Source organism: Jaculus jaculus, chromosome 1 (assembly GCF_020740685.1).
Source record: "Jaculus jaculus isolate mJacJac1 chromosome 1, mJacJac1.mat.Y.cur, whole genome shotgun sequence".
NCBI classification, from domain to species: Eukaryota; Metazoa; Chordata; class Mammalia; order Rodentia; family Dipodidae; genus Jaculus; species Jaculus jaculus.
This window is the reverse complement of record NC_059102.1, coordinates 18,948,687-18,970,179: the sequence shown is the minus strand read 5'-3', so window position 1 is coordinate 18,970,179 and position 21,493 is coordinate 18,948,687. Positions and strand designations below refer to the sequence as shown.

At 40.5% G+C, this 21,493-nt stretch overlaps 1 protein-coding gene across 3 annotated transcripts in view; it reads left to right on the top strand.

The window, feature by feature from the left end:
- The window catches only part of Atrnl1 (attractin like 1), a 752,002-nt gene that overhangs the window by 67,641 nt on the left and 662,868 nt on the right, over nucleotides 1–21,493 (top strand). For all 3 annotated transcript variants that reach the window (XM_004659313.2, XM_045148305.1, XM_045148313.1), the window contains exons 6-7: nucleotides 6,102–6,276; nucleotides 14,583–14,670. In XM_004659313.2, coding sequence (XP_004659370.2) covers nucleotides 6,102–6,276; nucleotides 14,583–14,670 — 263 coding nt within the window. The remainder of the gene's footprint in view (nucleotides 1–6,101; nucleotides 6,277–14,582; nucleotides 14,671–21,493) is intronic.

The window sequence follows — 21,493 nt, the reverse complement described above, 5'->3', positions numbered from 1 at the left end:
TACACAATCTCATTTCTCTTCAGTTAGCGCTTGGCAGCGTTTCCTGTAAAAGGCTGGGAAGTAAATTCTTTTCACTTCTCAAGCCATCTGGTCTCTGTTGTACCTCTCCAGCCCCGCTGTTTTAGTATGTGAGCAGCGTAACTGAGTTAGCATGACTGTGTTCTAATGAAACTTTATTCCCCAAAACATATTTGAAGTTAAATGATTTGTAATTGCTTTAGTATTGTATTTTTTTTTTCTCTTGAGAAGTAGGGTCCTTTAATTCCTCTGATTTCCAAGGAGCAATTAAGTCTTTTCTTTCAGAAATGAGAAAATTTTCTATATTTTACTTGAAAGGTGATGCAGTTATCAAATAGGTAATCTAAAAATTCTAGTTTGTATTTGAAAACACAGATCTACCTCATGTAAGCATGGGTAAGAATCTCATAGATGAATGAGTGACATACAGATGAAGGGACAGATGAATATGTGAAAATTGTATGAAATTTTAAATTCAGTAATGAGCTAAATATTTCTAATAAAAGCAAATTTAAGATCAACTGCCTGATGTCATAACCAAGTACTTCCATTTGGTTGCCATGCCAGCACTTGTGTTTATTGTTAATTTGGAACCATTAAGCAAGTTTTATTACTTTATTTTATAGGTTAAAAAGAGTACATCTGAGGTATGTTAATACTTTGGTAATATATGAAGGATAAGTGATCATAGGCCATACTGTATGAACTAAAAAGCTTTGTAGCAAGTGGAGGAAAGAAAAATGTGGTAGAATTCTGCAGGCAAAAGAATATAGGTATGCTAAAATTACATTTAAAATATGCAATGTAAGTATTAGCTTGACTTTCAGCTTGGGATCAGTGATTAAGTTTGAGCTAAACATCATATTTATCAAATGAAATAAGGCATACCTTAAAGATGTGAGTTCCGTTCGGGACTATCGTGATAAAGTGAGTTATGCAGTAATGAGTCGTGCATTGTCTAGTTTCCCAGCACACGAGCAAGCTGTGTTCCCATTGCACTGTAGTCTGTTCTGTGTTCAGTATGATTGTGTCCAGAAGGTAGCTATCTTAATGAAAAAGACTGTATTGCCTAAAATACTAACAATCCTCTGAACCTTTAGTCAATCAAAGTCTTTTTGTTGTTGTAAGATCTTGCCTCCATTTGATGGCTGCTGATTGGCCAGGGTGGGCACTACTGACGGTTGAGGTAGCCCTGGCAGTTTCTTAGAGTGAGGTATCAATGAGGGTTGTAGTATCAGTCCCACTCTTCCTGTCATGAGAGATTTTTTCTTTCTAAACCAAGATGTGATACTGTTTAATAACATTTTACCCACACTTTACCCATAGAAGAACCTCTTAAAAAATTGAACCCTCACAACCTCTTTATGAAAGTTCATGTACTATCTTAACCTTTCCTGTCATTCCAATGTCTTTACCAGTAGATTTCACTTAGGAAGCTATATTAATTCCTCATTGAAGGCTGCTCCGTGCTCAGCAGAATCGTGGCTGTGCTCACGTGAGCACATCCAGCTTGTCTGTCTCCACCAGAGCTCTTGGGTGACCAGGTGCATCGTCAGTAAGCATTGACATTAGAGGTCTCAGCATTGTCCTTAAAAAACCGATAAAAAGGGCTGGAGAGATGGCTTAGCGGTTAAGCGCTTGCCTGTGAAGCCTAAGGACCCCGGTTCGAGGCTCGGTTCCCCAGGTCCCACGTTAGCCAGATGCACAAGGGGGCGCACGCGTCTGGAGTTCGTTTGCAGAGGCTGGAAGCCCTGGCGCGCCCATTCTCTCTCTCCCCCTCTATCTGTCTTTCTCTCTGTGTCTGTCGCTCTCAAATAAATAAATAAAAAATTAAAAAAAAACCGATAAAAAATTTTTAAGTAGTCAAAGAATGTTGAAAAATGTGTTTTCTCTTCTCCAGAAATAAGGAATGTCAGCACACCTTGAGTTATGCAAGTAAGCATAACTACATACCATTATTCAAAAAATAAAGTATTATTTAACCCTGCTTAAAGAAAAACTGTCATAAATATGTGTTGTTATCCAGTCTCGGTAATAAGGCACAGGTAGAGTAGATTCAGCAGAATTCTTAGGCCTTTGCTGTGATAAATAAGTGCTGGCTTAGGCACTGGCTAACAAGTCAGGCTGTCCTTTGATGCCAGCCAGCAGCGAAGGTCAGCATGATATCTGGAAAGGCTATTTCTTCTACCCAGAAAATCAGTGTTTTAGTTTTGTGATGTATCTATATATATTTATTACTTATGGACATACTTAGTATGTAAACAGTACTTGTTGGTACCATCCTTACCCTCATCCCTGCCCCTCCCAAAGGGAGCCTCCTTTTTGGGGATGCTTGGGGGTTGTGGGTCAGGCATTGTGGGGTGAGCAATCAGTTATGGGAAGAGGCAATGTCTCTGTTCATACTGACCCAACTTGTGGCGCTAACAATTTTTCTGCCCCTCTTCTTCCACGACATTCCCTGAGCCATGTTGGGCTCGTTTGAAGTCTACTCCCGTGATGAGGGCTCGGGAGCCGCTGTGTCCCTGGTTTGCTGGGTGAGGCTTGTCGGTTACTTGGCCAGGTCTTCGGCCTCTCGTGGTCCTCGCCGCTTGCCCCTGCGGGCTCGGCTTCTCTCCGCAGCCGCACGAGCCGGCCCTGCCTCCGCCCGCCCTCCTGCGGCTGCCTGGCCGCTTCCAGCTTCGCAAACCTGAACAGCGCAAGGGCCTTGAGTTAAAGGACTGCTGTGCGTGGCTTGATCCACCGAGACAACTGGAACCTTCTCAGTGTTAGCAATATAGGTCTTTAAATTCTTTTTACTTATGTTTACTGGAGTAGCACTTTTAATTTCACTCAAGAAATACTGCTTTTCATTTACAGCTCTGTGTAGCTTTCAGCCTGTCTCAGTTTTGACATGTCTTCCTCAGTAAGCTTCATCATTTCCAGCGTTATAGTTCCGTGAGACAGTGGACTGTTTTCTCTCTTTTTCACTTGAACACACAAATGCAGGGTAGAGTGAGTACTTGGCTTAATTTTAGTGCTGTTGTGTCTCAGGGAATAGAGATGTCTAAGAAGGACAAGAACTGGGAACAGCTGATTGGTTCAGCAGTTAAAAGATACATTTGGCAGAGTCACTGTCTTAGATGGGTGGGTTAATGGTGACATCACATAGTTTTAATAGTGACATTAAAGACGACTGATTACAGATCACCGTGACAGTTACAATAATAAGGAAAAGGTCTGAAATATTGCAAAACGAGACAGAGACATGTAAAGGGACCACATCCTACTAGAGAAATGACTGACATAGACTTCTTTGTCTTAGGTTTGCTGTACACTTTTAGCTTGTGAAAAATATCAATGCAGAGCCGGTCGTGATGGCACACACCTTTAATCCCAACACTTGGGAGGCAGAGGTAGGAGGATCACTGAGAATTTGAGGCCATCCTGAGACTACATAGTTAATTCCAGGTCAGCCTGGACCAGAGTGAGACCCTATTTCAAAAAAAAAAAAAATCAATGCAGTATAATAAAACGAAGTAAAATGAAGCCAGGTGTGCCTGTGAATGTAAATGTTATACAAGTGTGCATACATAATTTATAAACTTACTTTGTTTTGATAATTTTAAAAGATTGGAAGCATGAGTTTCTGTCAACTATTTGAGTATATTTCAATTTCATCAGAATTCAAATCATCTGTGAGCCTTTACTTTATTTTTAAAGTTCCTAAAGAATGAATTTTATTTTAGTAAAATTAAAAAAAAACCTTTTATTGAAAACTTCCATAATTATAGACAACAAACCATGGTCATTCCCTCCCCTCCCCCACTGACCTCTTCACAAATCTACCTTCCATCATCTCCCCTCCCCCTCTCAATCAGTCTCTCTTGTATTTTGATGTCACCATCTTTTCCTCCTATGGTGAGGGTCTTGTGTAGGTCGCGCCAGGCACTGTGAGGTCATGGATGTCCAGGCCATTTTGTGTCTGGAAGATTGAATTGTAAGTAGTCCTACCCTTCTTTGGCTCTTATATTCTTTCTTCTACCTCTTCTGTAATGGGTCCTGAACCTTGAAAGGTGTGACAGTGATGTTTCAGTGCTGGTCACTCCTCTGTCACTCCTTCTCAGCACTATGGTGCCTTTTGATTCATCCCAGTAGTCACACCGTCTGAAAAGAGAAGCTTCTCTAACCAAAAGTGAGAGGAAAATTAATATATGGGTATGAATATTAAGAGAAGTGCTTATGGGGCAGTTTGGTGAGCATAGCATACCCACTTAGCCACACAACAGCAGACGTTACTCCCATAGGGCTCATGCCATAGGTACCATAGGTACCCTGCCATAGGTACTAAGTTTTCAGACCAGGCATGCATTCCCTCCCATGGGGCAGCCTGTAATCCAGTCAGGGAGGGGCTGGTTTGCCCCCTAATAGACATGCCACTACTGTACCATTTGAGCCCATATTTATTTATTTATTTATTTATTTATTCATTCATTCATGCATTTATTCATTTTTGGTTTTTGAAGGCAGGGTCTCACTCTGGCCCAGGCTGAACCTGGAATTCACTGTGTAGTTTCAGGGAGCCCTTACTTTTAATGGAAACATTTTTCCTTTAGGAGCATTCCTTCCATTACTTAAGTTCTCACCTTACCTGCATTTACCGGTGAGGAAACCTAGACTCAGGAATAAGATGAATATGGGTAAGATAAGCCTATGTTTTAATAGACTTTATAGTATTTACATTATTCTTAACTAATAATGGTTTTATTTTATGAAACTTTCAGTAATTTTAAAATAGTAATCTCTTTTTTTCCTTTGAGGATATGTAAGGCCTACTACTGAAGCTAATTTGGTTTATCATAAGAAAAATGTGATTTTTATATTTGTTTAATAGTTTATAATTTATGAATGCCTTTTCCCACCAATTCTTTTTCTTTGTTTTTTTAAAGTAGAAGCGTACATGGACACATCATGTTAGTACCATCATTTCCTTTCTCCCTGTCCCCATTCTGCTGAGGACCCTGCTCGGTGGCTTGCTGATGCGCCTCAGGGTTGTGAGTCACGAGGTGTGAGGTCATCAACTAGTCATCAGGGAGGGGCAGGGCCTCCACACATTCTCTCCCGTCTGGGCCTCTTACATTCTCTCTGCCCCCTTTTCAGCAGAATTCCCTGAGCTGTGGTGGGTGTGTTTTAAGTTGACTTTCCACTGATTTTTAAAAACATTAAAAGTATCTAAAAACAAGCCAGGTGTGGTGGCATATGCCTTTTGTCACCGCATTCGGGAAGCAGAGGTAGGACGATCACTGCGAGTTCAAAGTCGGCCTGGGACTACAGAGTGAGTTCCAGGTCAACCTGGGATAGAGTGAGATCCCATCCTGAAAAAACAAAGCAAATCTAAGACCATTTGGAAATATATTTCTATTTCCATTTTATAGATGAAGTCTTGATCATGTGAGAGGTAAATAGATTTTTCCAAGATCACACTGCTAATGTGTGGCAGAGCTAGAAAAGAGTCCATTGTTTTCTATTCTAATATTTTAACAGACTACTAAACTAACTCTGAAATTTCATGTTATCTAAGTAATATTTTAAGATTATATTTATTTGAATACGTTCACATCTGATGATTTTGCCCCTCCCCCTAGCCCTAGAATTTTATTTACTATTAATAGCTTTCTTGAAAGCTGTAATTTAGATTCTTTTGGGGAGGGGGAAGAGGTCTTTTGAGACACAGCTTTACTGTGCAGCCTGATGGTCCCCGAGGGCTTAGTTCTGACTTAGCCTTGTTTTGGTTTTTCGAGGTAGGATCTCGCTCTAGTCCAGGTTAACCTAGAACTCACTATGTAGTCTCAGAGTGGCCTTGAACTCACGGCGATCCTCTGTCTCCCAAGTGCTGGGATGAAAGGCATGTACCGCCATGCCCAGCTATGGTCTCTTGAGTATTAGGTGTTCACAGTGCCTGGACTCAGACTCCATAGTGTGTGCATGCATTCATCAATATAATGGACGTTAGATTCTTATATTGTCTTAACCCATACAGTCTTTCTTTGTAATCTAAGGTCTTTGCTTAACCCAGTATCTTGTTTGATTTTTTGTTTTTTTACTAGGTCCTGATTGCTCTTTGAATGTTCCTTCTACTGAGTCTTACTGGATTTTGCCAAATGTTAAACCCTTCAGTCCATCTGTAGGCCGGGCTTCACATAAAGCAGTTTTACATGGGAAATTTATGTGGGTGATTGGTGGATATACTTTTAACTACAGTTCTTTCCAAATGGTTCTAAAGTAAGTATTTATTCTTAGATTTTTAGCTTGGTTTTTTAAAAAAACTTTCTTTCCCAAATACATACATACTACTTTTGTGATAGTATCTAATCACTTATATGGGATTTGGAAATATATGGACTCAATTTGTCCAAGTTAATGTGTTATTTGTCATTATAGGTTTTTTTATAAATAAATTTTATTGCCTCTCTAAAGCACTCTAAATAAATTCTAAGTAAGGAAATATTTTGCAAAAAGTTAGGCTGTGTTCTTGTCACCTGTTACCTTTTCAGAATACACTGTAATTGGATATGGTGCGTGCGTGTGTGTGTGTGTGTATAATTTGTTTTTTCTTGTAAATTTTATTATACCTAAATGCTTACCTGCTTTGCATATTTTACATGCTCGTTGGGATAGGAGTACCAGCATTAGACAATAGATATTTGGTATTGGGAGAAGGCTCAGTGGAGGAAGCGCTTCTCATATAACTCTGAGTACCTAAATTTGAACCCTCCTACCCCAAATAAAAGCAAGAAGCTGAGGCGGGGTATGGCCATATACAGCTGCAACTCTAGCCCCGTGGAGGGCAGGCCAGAGGCAGAAGGATGACTGGAGTTCTCTGGTGAGCCAGACTGACAGAATATCTCCAGGTCCATTGAGAAATGGTGTCAAGGGAAGAAAGCAAAGAGCAGTAGAGGAGGACACCTCTCCTCTGGCCTCTGAACCCGTGCTCGCAGAGCATGCTCATCTGCACACGCAGGCGCATAAATGTGCAGGCAGCCCCCCCAACACAGTAACACACACACACACACACACACACACACACACACACGTGTGCATGTGCCAGAAGCTGTGGCAGGCTTCTGTCATCCCAGCATGCCTGTAGCTAGAAGGGAGTTAGAGACAAGAGAATTTCTTGGAAGCTTACAAAGGAAATGGTGAACAATTAGAAGAGACCCTGCCTCAAAACGAGCTGGAAGGCAAGGTTCAACCTGAACGTTGTCATCTGATCTCCACACGTGTGCTGTGGTACTCATTTACACAAATGTGTGTATGCATGCGTGCACACACTAAATGAATTACGAAGCAGTGAAACAGATCATTTCACTATTGGCTCGATGCAGGCTCTTCTCTGAATGGTTGAATGACAAGGGGAACTGTGTTGGTAGCAGTTTTACCTGATCCACTTTTCAGCTGATGATTGTATTTTAGAAACCACCCAGTAATAGAATAAAACATACTAAGATTCAAAGGATCCTTCAGTTACCAATGTTGTTTTCAGGGGTGATAATTCATAATTTGTAATTGCTTATGTCATGTGGGTATTCAATCAGAACTGGTCCTAGGCAGTACACTGTAGTGGTGTGTATCCAATAGAACTGTCAATATTAGCAGATAAACATACTTGAATTTCAGAAAAACAAGCTAATTTTTTATGTCATAATTTCCCTTGCAATATATATTTTAAATGTGTCATGGGTGATTCTTTTAGTAAAATATTGGTTTTTCATACATTACTGGACAGCCTATATTTTATCTTACAACTCTTCCTTGAATATATTAAGCTGTGAAATTTTGAAAACTTAAAAATTATGTGTACAGGGGAACTTTCTTTAAAACTATGATAAGAGAGAGAGGAATTGGGGAGAAGAGGAAAAGTGGTAGATAGGAAGGGGACAGGAATAAAAAAATGCCATCAAATTGTATTTGAAAATACCAGAATGAATAACTAAATCTCTGTATGTTAAAAAATTAAGTATTGATCATTAACAAAATCAAAAGAAACTTTGAGAGCTGAGTGTGGTAGTTTACACCTTTAATCCCTGCACTCAGTAATCTGAGGTAGTAGGATTGCAGTGGGTTCGAGGTCAGCCTGGGTCACACAGTGAATTCCAGGTCCACCTGAGCTAGAGTGAGACTCTGCCTCAACTCCCTCCCCACTAAACACCTATGGTTGACTAAAATTTGAGGGAGCAAAGTTTTAGTTAACCATTCAAATGAAAACTTAAATTTCTTTAATAAGATATACAATGAACAAAGTATAGTAGAAAGAATCAGAAATGCATTGGTGAGATTAAAACGAGTTGTTAAGATTTGAATCAAAGACAGATGACTGTCTACCATGAGATGGGTCACCCCCACCTCATCTGCCTGGGCCCGGGGAGTCATTACAGAGGAAGTGGTGACATGAATACTGCTCTGGCCACTAGGCTGAAAACCAGTTCCAGGGAGATGGCCACAGATGCTGTGTTTACTGAAAACTCATCAAAACAGAGATCCAGAGGCTACAGAGAACTAATTACTAAATCAGATCTCTATCTTGTAGAAAGATTTTAGGAGCCTTAGGGTACATGGGTAGGAATTGTCTGTGCCACTGTGTCCTATTTCCCCTGGTGACTGAGGTCTCTTATCTCCATAATAAATACCAGTAACCCCACCAAAGAAGACCCTCTGGCTTGGTGGCGCATGCCTTTAGTCCCAACACTCGGTAGGCTGAGGTAGGAGGATCGCTATGAGTTTGAGGCCACTCTGAGACTACATAGCTAATTCTAGGTCAGTGCACACTAGAGAGTGAAACCCTGCCTCAAAAATTAAAAAAAAAAAAAAAAAGAAGTGGGGCAGAGGTGTGGGGGGCTGTAAGAAAACAGAATACAACTTTTTTTTTTCAATGAAAAAATCAAATTAATGGTCTGGAGAGATGGCTTAGCAGTGAAGCACTTGCCTGTGAAGCTTAAGGACCCCGGTTTGAGGCTCGATTCCCCAGGACCCAAGTTATCCAGATGCACAAGGGGGCGCACACGTCTGGTGTTTGTTTACAGTGGCTGGAGGCCCTGGCTCGCCCATTCTCTCTCTCTATCTGCCTCTTTCTCTCTGTCGGGTCGTTCTCAAGTAAATAAACAACAAAAAAATTTTAAAAATCAAAAGAAGATTTAAGGGCTGGAAAGATGGCTTAGTGGTTAAGGTACTTTCCTACAAAGCCTAAGGACCCATGTTTGGCTCTCCAGATCCCATGTAAACCAGAATCAGAAGGTGACGGAGGTGCGCAAGGCAGCCCATTCACCTTCACTTGCTGTATCTCATAAAAATAATAATAAAAAATACAAACAAGATCTAAATAAAGCCAAAAGAAAATCATGAGATTTAAATGTGGAAACTAAAGGCAGTGAATAGTAAAAAAAAACCATGAGAAGTCCATAAGAGGAACTTGGCCTCTGTGAGGTATTTCCACAGGCAGCTGTGGAGACAGCACAGTCCTCATTGAACACGGAAGCCCAGCGCTCCATGCAGGCTGAGTAGCATTTCCGACTCATTGATGAGTGTTAGGACTTTCTCTTGGATGTGTACGTTTCCCATTCTAGCCAGATAGTTTAACTTTGATGTGAAGCCTGCTTCTTTGCTTATAGTGTTTGTACGTGAATGTATGTATATATGAAGTATAAATATGTAAGTATAAGACATATATGTAGGGCTGGAGGGATGGCTTAGCCCCTAAGGAGTTTGCCTGCAAAGCTAGAGGACCTTGGTTCAATTCCCCAGGACTCATGTTAGTCAGATGCATAAGGTGGTGCACGCATCTGGAGATCCTTTGCAGTGGCTGGAGGCCCTGGTGCACCCATTCTCTCACACACTCTCCCTCTTTCTCTGGTCAAATAAATAAAGAAAGAAAAATAAAATATTTAAAAAGATATATATATATATATGTATATATATATATATATATATATACATATATATATGATGTATTTATTAGCTTACATAGATATAAACTACTTATTGCTTTTTTTTTTTTTTTTTTTGACAGGGTCTCATTGTAGTAAATGTTTACCTGGAACTTGCTCTATAGCCCAGACTGGCCTCAAATTCACAGCAAACCTCCTACCTCAGCCTCCCAGGTACTGAGACTAAAGGCGTGCACCACCACACCTGAATCATAGACACAAACAATAAGATACTAGATTAGAAATAAATTTGTTACTATTTTTGCAGGACAGAATATTTTATCATTCTGAATATAGTTCAAGTCTACATAAGGATATTTATACAGCTTTTAAAAGTGAGAGCTTCGTTCATAAATAAATTTGATTTATCTTTAAAGCAGTGCTTGTTTTTTTTTTTTTTTTTTGCTCCCGCAGTGCTGGGGATTGAGCTCAGAGCCTGTACTTGCCAAGCAAGGGCTTTGCTGTTGAGCTACACCCACCCCTGAGAGTATATTTCCTTTTTTTTTTTTTTTGAGGTAGGGTCTCACTGTAGCCCAGGCTGACCTGGAATTCACTCTGTAATCACAGGGTGCCCTCGAACTCATGGTGATCCTCCTACCTCTGCCTCCCGAGTGCTGGGATTAAAGGCGTGCGCCACCACACCTGGTGAGTATATTTCTTTTTAAACAATATTTGTTTATTTATTTGCAAGCAGAGACAGAGAGATGGAGAGGAGGCAGACAAAATAGAATGGACGTTCCAGAGCCTCCAGCCACTGCAAACAAACTCAATGCATGCACCACTTTTTGCATCTGGCTTAATGTGGATACTGGGGAATCAAACTTGGGTCGTTAGGCTTTGCAGATAACTGCCTTAACGAGCAATCCCTACAACCTCTAGAGCATAACTTAATTTGGATGTACAGGTTACATTTTAAATTTTTTTTACTTTATTTTTATTTATTTATTTGAGAGACAGAGAGAAAGAGGCAGAGAGAGGGAGAGAGAATGGGTGTGCCAGGGCCTCCAGCCACTGCAAACGAACTCCAGATGCATGTGCCACCTTGTGCATCTGGCTTACATGGGTCCTGGGGAATCGAACCAAGGTCCCTTGGCTCTGCAGGCAAACGCCTTAACTGCTAAGCCATCCCTCCAGCCCCGAGGTTACATTTTAGATAAAATATATATGATGAAATTTAACATGAGCAAAACTGTTTTGAATACTTACTACATGTATTGTTATTTGGGATATATCAGTGTCGATAATGCATATTCCTGTCATTGGTAAGTTAATGGACAAGAACTGGCAATGAAAAAATATACAACTACATGTCAGAGCAAGTTACTCATGCATGTGGTGGATGGATGCACAGATAGGTGAACATGGACCGCAAGGGTGAGGAAATTAGGACTGCAAAGAGGGGGGAGTTGCAGTTATAGAGGTTGCAGTTAAGGCAGGTCACATGAGAAAGTTAAAAGCTACAGCTAATCAAAGACCTGAAGGAGGTCAGGGAATTGGCACTGCAACCATCTGTTGGCTCAATAAGAAGCCAGAGCAAGGCCTTCAGCAGGAGTGCTTTGAAATACTCATATAGAAACAAGGAGGGCCACAATTTGTGAGAGGGAAATACGAAGTTGAAGGGAGGAAGAGGGAAACAGATGACACAGTTGTAACTCCTTGAGATTATGGCAGGATTTGAACATGCTTGACTGATAATTTATATTTATTTATTTGAGAAAGAGAGAGAGAGAGAGAGAGAGACAGAGAGACAGAGAGACAGAGAGACAGAGAAAGGGCATACCAGGGCCTCTAGCCACTACAAACGACCTCCACACACATGCGTCACCATGAGCATCTGGCTTATGTGAGTCCTGGAGTATTGAACCTGGATCCTTAAGATGGCCAAGCATGGAACCCGAGGCACCATGGCACTAGGAAGATGAGGGAATGAATAAACCAGTGACAGAAGAAAACCAACACTGCACTGTCTCCTAAAGGCAAGAAGAGAGTACCTGCTGATGATTACCCACACAAAGACCACGAGGAGGGACCGGAAGGTTGTCATGAATATAATATGAAGAAGTTGAATTGAACATACCAGCTTTACTGATGGAGTGAAAAGACTTTTCAGAGTTAGTCTAAGAGAGAATGGAAAGATAACTGATGGATGCAATGAGCAGAATGGTGCCTGGCAGAGGGCCGGAGGTAGCAGTGGGAGCACCAGCATCGTGAAGTACGCCGCAGCAGGGAGCCAGGGAGACCAGTGCAGGGAGGTGGAGACGTGGGGGTGTGTGGAATCTAGTGCGTAGCTGGAGTTCTGGCTGTGGAAGGAGCAAAAATGATCTTTGCATCTTTAATGGATTACAAAACAAAGTACAAACGAAACGAACGATGGTGGAAGAGTACCTGCAAAGCCCAAGATACCTGTTTACTGCTTGGCATTGGCTTTCTGCAGATTTATGATAATGAGATGCGAGGCAGTCTGTTTGTGGGTATTTAGTAATGTGTGTCTGTGGAAGCTTTCTGGCTTTGTATTTGTATCATACACCATGCAAACTAGGAAATGAAATTCTCCTAAAGACGATTTTGGTAATCCTTACTCACCTGCCTTGTGAAGTGGCAGTTTGTTGTCCTCCCTGATGCACTGAAGAAAGAAAAAGAAATGAAAAGATAGCAAGTGGCCGTGAGACTTTTTTAAAACATTACTTTATTTCTTGGATGGATGCTCCTATGAATATGTCTTGCCAAATTTAAGATTTGAGTATAAATATTATGTGAACTGGAGTTCTGTTGATTAAGCACTTGGCATCCATAGATCAAAACTTTAGTGTTTTTATGTAGTAGACCAGTAGAAAAAATACTTTTTGTACCTCATAACTTAAGAGTAACTTATTTCCATAGAAATCTCTATACTACTGGGTTTATTTGGCGAAATTTAAAAGAATTATCAGCAGACAAGTTACATTTGTGTATAGAAGATCCATGGTTCTTTTGTTCACTGATGTAACAATCAGCTATATATGTGTGAAGGATAATTACTAAAAGCAAATGACTACTTCAAAAAGGGAGAGAGTTTTCATCTGTTTCCAATAAAAGCAAGAGGGCTAAGGTGATAGCTCAGCGGTTAATGTGCTTTAAAAATTTTTTGTTTATTTTTATTTATTTATTTGAGAGTGACAGACAGAGAGAGAAAGAGGGGGGAGAGAAAGAGAGGAAGAATGGGCATGCCAGGGCCTTCATCCACTGCAGATGAACTCCAGACACATGCGCCCCCTTGTGCATCTGGCTAACATGGGTCCTGGGGAATCGAGCCTCAAACCTGGGTCCTTAGGCTTCACAGGCAAGCACTTAACTGCTAAGCCACCTCTCCAACCTGATGTGCTTTATTTTTTTTTTAAATCTTATTTTCAATTTTGTTTACTTGTTAGAGACTGGGGCAGGAGGGAGAGAATGGGCATGCCAGGGCTTTAGCTGTTGCAAACGAACTCCAGACGCATGTGCCACCATGTGCATCTGGCTTTTGTGGGACATGGAGAATTGAACCTGGGTCCTTGGCTTCACAGGCAAGTGCCTTAACCACTAGGCAATCTCTCCAGCCCCTCCTTTTTGTCTAGCAAGTATGAGTGCTTATGTACAATGCCAGTGCAGTGTTGCATGCCTGTAAGCCTAGGGCTGGGGAGGCAGAGATAGTAGCCTACTCAGTCTAGCCTAGTTGGTGACCGCCAGCCTAGTTGGTGACCGCCAGGCAAGTGAGAGACCCTGCCTGGAAAAGAACTGAACAGGGTTACTGAGGGTAACACCCAGGATGTCCTCTGGCCTTCACACATATACCTATACAGAAAAGAACACACATGTATCCACATCCCCACCACACACATGCACCACACGCTTTAAAAAATGAAGACGAACTCACTACGTTTTAGATTATTCACTTCATTGAAATTATTATGATTGTTGCTGGCTAGCATGTGTGTATGAGAGTATGTGTGGTGTGGTGTATCCGTGGTGTATGCGTCCTTGAGGCACCCATGCATTTGCCTGTTGTGCTTGCCTGCAGTGGTTGGAGTGGAAGGTGGGATGGCCCTCTATCACTCTTCCCCATGTTATATTTGAACCAGCATCTCTTACTGGAGCTTGCCCTTCTCTCTTTTTTTTTTTTTGGCAAGCTTCAGTAGTTCCCAGGTCACTGCTCCCCGACAAGACTGGGGTTATAGACTTATGTGGTTGTGCACAGCTATTTAACATGGATTCTGGGGATTTGAACTTGGAGAGAGGGTCTTGGGTCCCCTCAGGCCCTCATGCTTGTACAGGAAGTACACTTAACCACTGAGCCAACTCTCCAGCCCAGTTCGCTGAAATCGTTAAAGGCAATTAGAAACATTAATTGTAGTAATGAATGTCTCGATCAAGCAAATTCATGTGTATTATAAGTGATTGAATCCTAATGTACAGTATGTCTTTTTTTTTTGGCAGTCTTTGTTAAAAAATTTAAATGATATATGAAATTACTTCATTAAAGTTCTTTTTGAATTTAATGTGATATTGGATACAAGTAAAGTCAAACAAATGTAAGTTTAAAAACAACTGAGAATGAATCTTAGCTTAAGCAGTTATTTTTCTTTGTTTTAGATACAATCTAGAAAACAGCATATGGAATGTAGGAGCCGTGTCAAGGGGTCCTCTCCAGAGATACGGGCACTCGCTTGCTTTACATCAGGTATGTTTCCCACTTCAAAACAATTAAGCATTTTTTTTAAAGACAAAAACTGCATGTTGTCTCTGATATGTGAGTCTTAGCTTCTAATACTGCTAGGGGTACAAATGTGAATAAACCTTATAAAAGTAGAACTGTACCCAAAAGTGAATATAAAGAGATGAACTGGAAGAGGAGTGAGGAAAGTGCAAAATGACACACGTGATGTGTAAGCAGAAGGAGAAAAGATACCGGGGAGGACGGGAGCTGGGGGATAGCAGAACTGGGAACGGGAGAGCAGAATGGGAATCAACAGAAACAAATTGTATTTGAACATGTCAGAATGAATGATAACCTCAATCTCTGCATGGTAACTAAAAAAATAAATAAAATTTAAAAAGGCCTACATTAGAAGGAAAGTATAAAATCTCCAATTTATATCAAATACTCAATGAAAGCAATAGATCATATGGATCATAATAATGTTAGATCCTACAGTCATATATTATTTTATATATTATAAAAATATATCATTTTAGCAAAAGGGTAGAGTAGATTTTAGTACAGTCGCCCATTGGGCATATAAAGAAATAAAGACTGAGTTTTTAAAATTTTATTTTTCTGAGGGTTGTTTGTTTTTGAGACAGGGTATCATTAAATGGCTCAGGTTGGAATTGAATTTCCTGTATAACCCTGGCTGGCTTTAAACTTTGGTCCTCCTGGCTTAACCTTCTGAGTGCTGGTATTATGGGTATGTTCTGCCAAGTATGATTGAAGACTGTGTTTTTGCTCATAGAGTTATACCTTGTTAAATAAACTGTGTCTCTTGACCCTGGTGATTATTTTCTTAGATTGCAGACGCTTTTTAATTCATATAATTCCATCTGTCAATTCTTGCTATTATTTCCTAAGCTACCAGAGTCCTTTTCAGGAAGTCCTAGCCCATACATACTTGTTCTCTTCTAGCAGTTTCAGAGTTTCATGTCTGTCTTGAATTGATTTTTGTAAAGGGTGAGAGATACAGGTCTACTTTCATTCTTTTACATGCCTTCAGCCATTTTGTCTCAGCTTCATTTGTTGAAGAAGCTGCCTGTCTTCCTTCCCTCCGTCCCTCCGTCCCTCCCTCCTTTCCTTCCCTCCCTCCCTCCCTCCTTCCCTTCCTCCCTCCTTTCCTTCCATCCTTCCTTCCTTCCTTTCTTATTTTGAGGCAAGCCTAATTAACTGGCCTTTTTTTTTTTATGAGAGAGAGAGTGAAGGAGAGAATCGGAGTGCCAGGGCCTCTGGTCTGTAATCAAACTCCAGATGTGAGCACCATCTTGTGTGCATTTGTGACCTTATGTATGTGTTACCTTGTACATCTGGCTTATGTGGGATCTGGGGAGTTGAACATAGATCCTTAGGCTTCTCAGGCAACTGCCTTAATTGCTCAGCCATATCTCCATCCATGCTCCTTTCTTTTTTAAAATGTGTGCTTTTGGCATTTTTCTAAAGTTAAATGGCTCTGATTGTATAGATTTAATTTTTGTCCTCTTTTCTGTTCCACTGGTCTGTGTGTCTGTTTTTGTTACTATGTCTCTAGTATAATTTGAACACAGGTATTAGAAAGGATTGCAGTTGGTACTTAAGCTCGCTGTGGATATTAAGGGTCTTTCATGCTTCCACATGTATTTTAAGGCATTTTTCTATTCCTGTGAGGAATGCCACTGGAATTTTGATGGAAATTGCACTTAATCTGTGGATTGCATAAAGTGATATCGTCATTTTTCACAATATAGTTCTGCCAGCCCATGAGCAATGTGGGAAGTTTTCCATATTCTAATGCCTTATTTAATTTCTTCAGTGTTTTAAAAGTTTTAAATTGCCGATGTATTTCATTTCTTTGGTCACATTTATTCCAAGCTATTTTATTGAATTCTTTTGCATGTGTATGTGTATATGTATGTGTGTGGACAGACGTGGGTGGCCCATGAAAGTGGGTGCCAAAAGAGAATGTTGAGTATGCTCTTACTGCTCATCCCCATATTTCCTTGAGACGGGGCAGGGTCTTTCCTTCAAACTGGAGCTGCTGTTGGTTAGCACACTCCAGTGATTTACTGCTCTCCCTTCCCCTGACTGGAGTTACAGCTGTGTATACCCATGCCCAGCTATTTTTCTTGAGAGTGAGAGTGAGAGAGAGAGAATGGGCATGCCAGGGCCTTTCAGTCACTGTGCATGAACCCCATATATGTGTGTGCCCCCTTGTGCACATGTCTGACATTGAACCCTTGCATCACTGTGTGTCTGGCTACGTGGGACCTGCAGATTTTAGCATGCATTCTCAGGCCTCACAGGCAAGCACCATAACCACTAAGCCATCTCTTCAGCCCCATGCTCAGCTTTTTATGTGGGTTGTGGGGAATTGAACTTGGTGGTCTCTAGCCAGAGAGACCCTCATACTTAAGTGGCAAGTGTTGGTAACTGCTCAGCTATCCTCCTCGCCTTCATTTATTTTTGAGACTATTGTGAATAAGTTTTTTCCTGTTCATTTTTTTTTCTCAGCAAGTTTATTGGTATATAGGAAGGTCATAGATTTTTTTATGTTGATTTTGCATTGTGATACTTATTATATCTAGGAGTTTTCTGGTGGAATCTTTAGGGTCTTTAAAGTAGAATCATATTGTCTTCAAAAAGGAAAGCATGTGTATCTCTTTTTATTTCATTTTCTTGCAGTATTGCTTTAGCTAAGACCTCAAACTCTTTGTTAACTAAGACTTGAGGGCATGGACATCCTTGACTCATTTATGATTTCATACTAAATGCTTTCAGTTTTTTCCTACTTAGTATACTGTTGACTATAGCTTTGACACAAACACACACACACACACACACACACCCACACACACCCCTTCATTATTATGTTATGTACCTATGGTGGTTTGAGTCAGGTGTTCTTCATAAACTCACACATTCTGCAGTCAAATGCTCTACCATTGGGCTCTGTCCCCAGCTGATGGCAATTTGGGAATTTGAGCCTCCTGGAGATGGTGTGTTACTGTGGTATTATAGCTATTTTACCCTTGCTAGTGTTTGGCACACTTCTTCTGCTACTATTTTCCACCTAATGTTGGCCAAGAGGTGATGTTCACTCTCTTTTCATGCCATTGTTTCCCTTGCCATCATGGAACTTCCCCTTGAGTCTTTAAGCCAAAATAAACCCTTTCCTCCCACAAGATTCTCTTGGTAAAGTGTTTTCTGCCAGCAACTTGAAGCTGACTACAATAGTAAAATTGGTTACTGAGAAGGGGGGCTATTGCTGCTAAAAACCTGATTGTGTGGCTTTTGGCCTTTTGGGACTTGGAGTGAAGAATATAGAAGAATTTGAAACCTTGGCCTAAGAGATGCCTTGTAATACTATAAGTACAGCTTCATGGACTATTCTGACTATTCTGAGTTGAAAGACCTGAATTCAGTAAGAACTGTGGTTTGATTTATGAGGGTGAGAACTTTTTTTGTGACTGGTCTAGAAGCATTTTGTGTGAGAGGCTTGCTGTCTTTCCTGTGTCCTGAGAGCTTGTGCACAACTGTATTGTGCAGAAGGAGACTGGTGTGAGCAGAAGGACATGGCACAGAAAGAAATGAAATGTTTAGGCCAAAACTGCAGCCTGTTCAGTTGGGCCAGCTGATCTGCAGTGGGACAGCAGGAAGAATGTAGATTCATTTGAAGTGAGGGGCCTGAATGCTACAGGAGTGTCCTGTTTTTTAAAGTCAGCTTTGTTCCTCCTTTAATTAACAAGTTGGTAGTCCATCTGGTACTATGGAGTATAACAGATGCAGGAAAGAAAGGGTCATTGAATTTTCAGTATGTGTTTTTTTTTTTTTAATGGCCATGGGCGATGTGAAGCAGGCTTGTTGGATTACCTGTGTGGGGGCCTGATGGAGCCATGTGGATGAACTTTGGGTTGCAGTGTTGGCCCAGAGGAGATGCCAGGACTATGGGATGACTGCCAAGGAGAGTGGCTGGCACAGGATAAAGTTTTCTGGGACTGTGAGTAGCTTTGCTGGAGGGGTGGAATTGGAACTCCAGAGACTCTTCACAGGTTAGAAGTATCAGACTTGGAGACTCATCACTGCTCAGAGTTACCAGACTTAGAGCTACAGAATTTGATGCTTTCCCTGTTTGTTTTAAATCTTGTATTTGTTCAATTTTTCCTTGGTATGTTCAATGTCATCTTTTTCAGTGTGAATGTTTATTCAGTGCCATTATTGTCATCATCATCATCATCTTCTTCTTTTCTTCCTCCTCCTTCCTCCTCCTCCTCCTCTTCCTTCTCCTCCTCTTCCTCTTCTTCTTATTGTTATTATTATTTTGGAATTATGGCTCAGTTAAATGATGGTGGACTATGCTGATGTTTGAGCATCATTGGGATTATTTGAAAAAAAAAAACTATGGGGACTTTTAAGGTTGGTCTGAATGCATTTTTTTTTTTTTTGGTTTTTCGAGGTAGGGTCTCACTCTAGCCCAGGCTGACCTGAAATTCACTATGGTGTCTCAGGGTGGCCTCGAACTCATGGGGATCCTTCTACCTCTGCCTCCCAAGTGCTAGGACTAAAGTTGTGCGCCACCACGCCTGGCTGCATTGCATTTAAAAAATTTTTTTTTTTATTTATCTATTTGAGAGAGTCAAACACAGAGAGAAAGGCAGAGAGAGAGAGAAAGAATGGGTGCGCTGGGGCCTCCAGCCACTGTGAATGAACTGCAGATGCGTGCGCCCCCTTGTGCATTTGGCTAACGTGGGTCCTGGGGAACTGAGCCTCGAACCGGGGTCCTTATGCTTCACAGGCAAGCGCTTAACCACTAAGCCATCTCTCCAGCCCTGCATTGCATTTTTGCATCATATATGGTTATCAGTTAGTAGTGACTAGGGACTGAATGTGGTAGTTTGATTCAGGTGTCTCCCATAAACTTACGTGTTCTGAATGCGAGGTCCCCATCTGGTGATAATTTGGGAATTGGAGCCTCCTGGAGGTGAAGCATTATTGGGGGCAGGCTTATAGGTGTTACAGTTAGCTTCCCCTTGCCAGTGTTTGGCACACTTTCCTGCTGCTGTTATCCACCTGATGTTGGCCAGGAGGTGATGTCCATCCTCTGCTCATGCCATCATTTCGCCCTGCCATCATGGAGCTTCTCCTCAAGTCTGTAAGCAAAAACAAACTCTTTCCTTCCACAAGCTGCTTTTGGTCAAGTGTCGGCAATATTACCTTTTCCTAGTTTGCTGGGATTTTTATTATGAAGGGGTGTAGAACTTCCAAAGCTTTGTCTATGCTTCTTCAGGGGATCATGTCATCTGTCCCTAAGTCTGTTTATATGCTGCGTTATACTTACTGATTTGCATATCTTACACAACTTTTGCAGCCTTGGTATTAATCCACCTGTTCATGGCATGTGTTCTTCTTGATGTGCCCTTGAATTAGGTTGCAAATATTTCATTGAGAATTTTCTTTTAAATTTTTATTAACATTTTCCATGATTATAAAATATATCCCATGGTAATTCCCTCCCTCCCCACCCCCCCACTTTCCCATTTGAAATTCTATTCTCCATCATATTACCTCCCCATTACAATCATTGTAATTACATATATACAATATCAACCTATTAAGTATCCTCCTCCCTTCCTTTCTCCACCCTTTATGTCTCCTTTTTAACTTACTGGCCTCTGCTACTAAGTATTTTCATTCTCACGCAGAAGCCCAGTCATCTGTAGCTAGGATCCACATATGAGAGAGAACATGTGGCGCTTGGCTTTCTGGACCTGTCATTGAGAATTTTTATGTGTATGTTTCAGGGAAACTGGTCTGCAGTCTTCCACTTATATTATGTCATTATATAGTCAGTTTTCCTGTCCCTTCTGAGTCTGATAGGGATTATGTTGACTCTGCATATAAAATTGGAGAGCGTTTTATGATCTCTAAACATGAAATATTTTTCCATTTAGATTGTTTTAAATTTCAACTGTTTTTATAATTTTGGGAGTAAGGTTTTGACCTCTTTAAAATTTGTATATTTTTCCCTCTTTAAAATTTGTATATTTTTCCCTTTTGACCCTTCTATCCTTGAAATGTTCTCTTAATTTTATTTTTGGATTATTTATTGCAAATCCATAGAAATACAGTGAATTCTTGTGTAGCGATCTCATTTCCTACAAGTACCTGAACTCATTTATTAGCTCTTTTCATTTCTGAGAATCTATTATATATAAGATGATATAATCTACAAATAGAAATTTTCTTCTCTTATTCTATTTCCTATCTGAAAGCCTTTATTAGTTTTTGTCTATTTGCCCTAGCTAGAACCTCCAGTACAGTGTTATATTGAAATGACAAAAGTGGACTTCCTTATCTTACTCCTGACCTTATGGGACAACATCCAGAATTTCACCATTATATAGAAGATTAGCTGTGTGTCTTCCTTAGATTCCCTTTATCTCAGTGAATAAGTTCTCTTCTATTCCAGTTTTGCTGAAACATAGTGGCTTATGTCGTTTGTTTTTAACACACATGAATGTGAGTAATTTTGTAATTTGTAAGCACTGTAAATATTTCCAAAGGTGTGATGGTATTTACCTATAGCCATGAGAAACGGTAATAAAAATATAGTCTCTAGGATGTACAAATATGGCCTACATTTTTGGTGAATAGTACTTGATAAAAGCAGTAAGTAGTTGAGGATAACACAAAGCATAGGTGATATAATTTAAATATAATAACTAGGAACTCAGGTCATTCACGTATTGAAAAGATTATGTGAGCAATGTCAATTAGAAACTTAGTTACTTTTCTGTTATATGGGAGGCATGCATTGTAAAAG